This window comes from Littorina saxatilis, linkage group LG2 (assembly GCF_037325665.1).
Source record: "Littorina saxatilis isolate snail1 linkage group LG2, US_GU_Lsax_2.0, whole genome shotgun sequence".
NCBI lineage: Eukaryota > Metazoa > Mollusca > Gastropoda > Littorinimorpha > Littorinidae > Littorina > Littorina saxatilis.
In genome coordinates, this window is record NC_090246.1 from 35007208 (window position 1) to 35013071 (window position 5864).

At 49.0% G+C, this 5864-nt stretch overlaps 1 protein-coding gene across 1 annotated transcript in view; it reads left to right on the top strand.

Moving 5' to 3' along the window:
• The window catches only part of LOC138952780 (uncharacterized), a 219007-nt gene that overhangs the window by 177079 nt on the left and 36064 nt on the right, over positions 1 to 5864 (top strand). Inside the window, exon 73 of the mRNA XM_070324514.1 lies at positions 147 to 5785. Coding sequence (XP_070180615.1) covers positions 147 to 5785 — 5639 coding nt within the window. The remainder of the gene's footprint in view (positions 1 to 146; positions 5786 to 5864) is intronic.

A 5864-nucleotide genomic window follows, 5' to 3' on the forward strand; every position in this document is an offset into this window, starting at 1 on the left:
TTTCAGAACTCTATTTTGATGTTGTGTGCTCAAATTGATTTCATTGCTTGTGACTTGTAGCTGCTAGAACGATAGTGAACTAATATTGTGGCCCTCTCCCTCTCTCAATGCCTTCCTTTGGATCGGCTATGGGCTGGTACATGCAGATAAGCAACTGGCGCAAGAGGCAGCCACAGAATTTACGCAGGAGTCCATGAGGTTTACCCAGGCTTCCACAGAGATCACCCAACCAGAGACCACCATCCATTACGAGGAACGAGTTTCTTCATCACAAGAGGCAGAAGACCAAAAGCCAGACTGGGAAACAAAGGAGAGGCCTGTTTCAGCTCAGTTTGATGACACATTTCGAGAACCAGTCGTCCAGAAGGTTAGCACTGTTACTGAGAGAAGATCTTTTGGTGACGACTACCGCAGAACAGAGATCGTAGTCACAGAGAAAGAAACAGTTCTCACAGAGAGAACAGTGCTCAAAGAGGAGCGCTCAGGCCCTGTACCTAGCGCTCAAAAGTGGGAAGAGGAAGGGGAGCCCGACATTACAGACCACTGGAGAAAGGACCAAGAAGAGGAGGACCAATTAGAAAGGGACCAACAAGAAGAACTTTTTACAAGAGCGGAACAAGAAGTGGTTGAACAGATTCCAGAACAGTTCAAAGTCAAAGAAGGTGAAGAAATGTATGACACTGCTCCGACATATTTTGAAACAAGGACTGAAGTAGCACCCCAAACAGAAAGAGAGAGACAGACATTTGAGGAGACATACTACGAAGAATCACAAGTACGTACAGAACAGCTCCAAAGCGACAGAACAGTAGAACCGTACGAAACTGAAGAGTTTGTTGAAGCTCAGGAAGAAATGCCATCAGAGCTACAAGCTGGAGTCGCTCCAACAGAACTTTCTGCTGAGGAGCAGGCTTATAGGGACGACACATTTGAAACTGCAGTTGAGTATGCACAATATGAAGACATCACGCACAAGGAATCTGTGACTGTGGTAGCTTTGCAAGCAGTTTCCCCACAGGAGCAAGAGTTCGAGAAAGCAGAAGAAAAACTAAACACTGAACAGTTTGAAGAATACCCAGTGACTGCTGAAATCTCTGAACAGACGATCGAACCAGAGTATCTTTCTGAAGCCGAGGCAGGAGTCTGCCTTGTTCCAGAAGAAGAAGAGGTCACCGAGGAACCCATCGAGGCCAAAGAGAACCTGGAGGCACAGGCTGCAGTCCATCACGTACTTCAAAAAGAGGATATTGAAGACACTTTCAAAGCTAGAGAGGCCCCTGAAGCCGATGCAGCAGTCTGCCTTGTTCCTGAGGAAGAGGAAGAAGAGATTGTGGAAGAGACTGTCGAAGCTGAGTACAAAGAGGCTACAGATTTTGAAGAAATGGTTGAAGCTGAAAGGGCTCCTGAAACTGAGGCTGCCGTCTGCCTTGTTCCTGAAGAAGAGGAAGAAGAGATTATGGAGGAGACTGTCGAAGCCAAAGAGATCCCTGTAGCAGAGGCAGCAGTCTGCCTCGTTCCTGAAGAGGAGGAGGTCAGTGAGGAACCCATTGAAGCTGAGAAGGCTCCTGAGGCCGAGGCAGCTGTCTGCCTTGTTCCAGAGGAAGAAGAAGTCGTTGGGAAAACCATTGAAGCTGGGAAGGCTCCTGAAGACAAGGAAACGGTTTGCCTTGTCCAAAAAGAAGATGAAGAGATCATAGAGGAACCCATTGAAGCCGGGCAAACTCCTGAGGCTGAGGCAGCAGTCTTCCTTGTTCCCGAAGAAGAGGAAGAGATCATTGAAGAACCCATCGAAGTTGTAAAGGCTCCTGAGGCTGAGGCAGTTGTCTGCCTTGTTCCCGAAGAAGAGGAAGAGATCTTTGAAGGACCAATCGAAGCTGTTACGGCTCCAGAGGCTGAGGCAGCTGTCTGCCTTGTTCCCGAAGAAGAGGAAGAGATCATTGAAGAACCCATTGAAGCTGTAAAGGGTCCTGAGGCTGAGGCAGCTGTCTGCGTTGTTCCCGAAGAAGAGGAAGAGATCATTGAAGAACCCATTGAAGCTGTAAGGGGTCCTGAGGCTGAGGCAGCTGTCTGCGTTGTTCCCGAAGAAGAGGAAGAGATCATTGAAGAACCCATCGAAGCTGTAAAGGCTCCTGAGGCTAAGGCAGCTGTCTGCGTTGTTCCCGAAGAAGAGGAAGAGATCATAGAGGAAACCATTAAATCTGCGAAGCCTCTCGAAGTCGAGGCAGCTGTTTGCCTTGTCCAAGAAGAAGAAGAAGAAGATGTCATTGAGGAACCCATTGAAGCTAAGAAGGTTCCCGATGTCGATGCAACTGTCCGCCTAACCCCAGATGAAGAAGAGGTCATCGAGGAACCCATTGAGGCTGAGAAGGTTCCCGAGGCCGAGGCAGCTGTCTGCCTTGTCCCAGAAGAAGAAGAAGAGATCATCGAGGAACCCTTTGAAGCTGAGAAGGTTCCCGAGGCCGAGGCAGCTGTCTGCCTTGTCCCAGAAGAAGAAGAAGAGATCATCGAGGAACCCTTTGAAGCTGAGAAGGTTCCCGAGGCCCAGGCAGTTGTCTGCCTTGTCCAAGAAGAAGACGAAGAGATCATCGAGGAACCCATTGAAGCTGAGAAGGTTCGTAAGGCCGAGGCAGCTGTCTGCCTTGTCCCAGAAGAAGAAGAAGAGGTCATCGAGGAACCCTTTGAAGCTGAGAAGGTTCCCGAGGCTGAGGCAGCTGTCTGCCTTGTCCCAGAAGAAGAAGAAGAGATCATCGAGGAACCCTTTGAAGCTGAGAAGGTTCCCGAGGCCGAGGCAGCTGTCTGCCTTGTCCCAGAAGAAGAAGAAGAGATCATCGAGGAACCCTTTGAAGCTGAGAAGGTTCCCGAGGCCCAGGCAGTTGTCTGCCTTGTCCAAGAAGAAGACGAAGAGATCATCGAGGAACCCATTGAAGCTGAGAAGGTTCGTAAGGCCGAGGCAGCTGTCTGCCTTGTCCCAGAAGAAGAAGAAGAGGTCATCGAGGAACCCTTTGAAGCTGAGAAGGTTCCCGAGGCCGAGGCAGCTGTCTGCCTTGTCCCAGAAGAAGAAGAAGAGATCATCGAGGAACCCTTTGAAGCTGAGAAGGTTCCCGAGGCCCAGGCAGTTGTCTGCCTTGTCCCAGAAGAAGAAGAAGAGATCATCGAGGAACCCATTGAAGCTGAGAAGGTTCCTAAGGCCGAGGCAGCTGTCTGCCTTGTCCCAGAAGAAGAAGAAGAGGTCACCGAGGAACCCTTTGAAGCTGAGAAGGTTCCTGGGGTCGAGGCAGCTGTCTGCCTTGTCCCAGAAGAAGAAGAAGAAGAGATCACCGAGGAACCCTTTGAAGCTGAGAAGGTTCCCGAGGCCGAGGCAGCTGTCTGCCTTGTCCCAGAAGAAGAAGAAGAGATCATCGAGGAACCCTTTGAAGCTGAGAAGGTTCCCGAGGCCCAGGCAGCTGTCTGCCTTGGCCCAGAAGAAGAAGAAGAGGTCATCGAGGAACCTATTGAAGCCGAGAAGGTTCCTGAGGCCAAGGCAGCTGTCTGCCTTGTCCCAGAAGAAGGAGAAGAAGAAGATGTCATCGAGGAACCCTTTGAAGCTGAGAAGGTTCCCAAGGCCGAGGCAGCTGTCTGCCTTGTCCCAGAAGAAGACGAAAAGGTAATCGAGGAACCCTTTGAAGCTGAGAAGGTTCCCGAGGCCAAGGCAGCTGTCTGCCTTGTCCCAGAAGAAGAAGAAGAGGTCATCGAGGAACCCTTTGAAGCTGAGAAGGTTCCCGAGGCCAAGGCAGCTGTCTGCCTTGTCCCAGAAGAAGAAGAAGAGGTCATCGAGGAACCCTTTGAAGCTGAGAAGGTTCCCGAGGTCGAGGCAGCTGTCTGCCTTGTCTCAGAAGAAGAAGAACAGGTCATTGAGGAAGCCATTGAAGCTGAGAAGGTTCCTGAGGCCGAGGCAGCTGTCTGCCTTGTCCCAGGAGAAGACGAAGAGGTCATCGAGGAACCCATTGAAGCTGAGAAGGTTCCCGAGGCCGAGGCAGCAGTCTGCCTAACCCCAGATGAAGAAGAAGAGGTCATCGAGGAACTCTTGGAAGCTGAGAAGGTTCCTGATGCTGAGGCAGCTGTCTGCCTTGTCCCAGAAGAAGAAGAAGAGGTCATTGAGGAACCCTTTGAAGCTGAGAAGGTTCCCGAGGCCGAGGCAGCTGTCTGCCTTGTCTCAGAAGAAGAAGAGGTCATTGAGGAACCCTTTGAAGCTGAGAAGGTTCCCGAGGCCAAGGCAGCTGTCTGCCTAACCCCAGATGAAGAGGAAGAGGACATTGAAAAGCCTTTTGATCCAGAAGAAGTCCCTGAAGCTGAGTTAGTACCATCCCTTGCTCTTGAAGTTGAAGAACCCACCAAAGCTCAGGATGTCTCAGAACATTACCAAGAAGAGCTCTGCTGGGGAGAGACTCACGTTTCGGAGAAAACGTCAGAAGATGCTGAAACTCTTGTCAAGACTGAGGAGATTTTTGACCAAGTTCAGTTTGAGAGACCAGGTGACATTCAGGAATACCAGGAAGAGGTCACTGCCGACGAAACTCAAAAACCAGAAGCTGAAATCACAGGACCAGTCACAGAAGAAGAGCTTACTACAGAGGAAGAAAAAGAAAACTTAGTTGAGCGGAGTTATGTTGATATTGTTGAAATCAAAGTTTGTGTCCCAGAAGAAGAGGACGAAGAAGAGATTCAGAAAACAGAGAAAACGAAGGCGGGAGCGGAAGCACATCATGAACCAGAACAAGTTTCATCAGAAACAAGCTTCATGGAAACTGAAGAACAGGAGATTGAGAGACTCGAAGAGGAACAAACAACAGAGGAACAGCTTCTAGAAACAAGAACAGAAGTAGTTTCAGAGTCTTACCGCCAGGAAGAAATGTTCCGCACTGAAGAGACCTACTCTTTTGAGAAAACAACAGAACGTGAGATGGGTTTCATGTCTGAGAACAGATTTGAAGAGGAGCAGTTTGAAAGAACGAATGTCATGCAGGAATATGCTGCTCCAGTGGAGGCCTTAGAAAAAGAACAGTTGGAGACACCAGAACCAGACACGGCTGAGCAGCCTGAAGAGGAGGAGAAAGAAGAAGGGGTAGAGATTCAGAAACCTGTGGGCATAGAAATTGAGTCTGAGGAGAGTCTCTCGGAAGAAGAAAGAACAGGAGGGGAAAGTACCTTTGAAACAGAAATTGAGAGACCATCAGAATCAGCTGAAGAGGTCAAACGAGAAGCACCCGAACGACTTCAGGAAACTACGGAGGAACTCATCTCACAATCTCACCATCGAGAAGAAACTTTCCACAAAGAAGAGGCACACTATAAAAGCACAGAGGAAATCTTTGAACACAAACAAGCTGAAACAGTGAGTGAACAGCAGCATTTTGAAAGAATCAGTGACACCCAGGAATTCCTTGCCGACTATCCTGAAACTGTTGAGGAGGGTCAGGATCAGAGAACAGAAGCAGAAACTGATATGCCTATCCTCGAAAAAGAAAGGGACTTTGTCTACCCAGAAGCTCCAGAAATACAAGTGCATGTTCCGGAAGAAGAGGTCCAGAGAACTGTAGAAGCAGAAGCTTTCGACACAGAGGAGGAGGAATACACTTTTGAAAAACCTGTTGAACCTGAAACACCTTTCGAGACCGAAGAAACGTTTGAAGCCGTGAGTGAAGAACAGGAGGAAGAATTTGTTCATAAAACTGAAGAAACAGAAGCTGAGGCAGAGGAACAGCTTGAACCAAAGGAAGAAGAGAAAGAAGCTCCAGTCGAAGTTGAAGTGAGTGAGAAAGAGCTGCACAGAGCAGAAGAATCTTTAGAAGAATTGCCTAAAGAAGAATACCAACCGTCTGATCAGC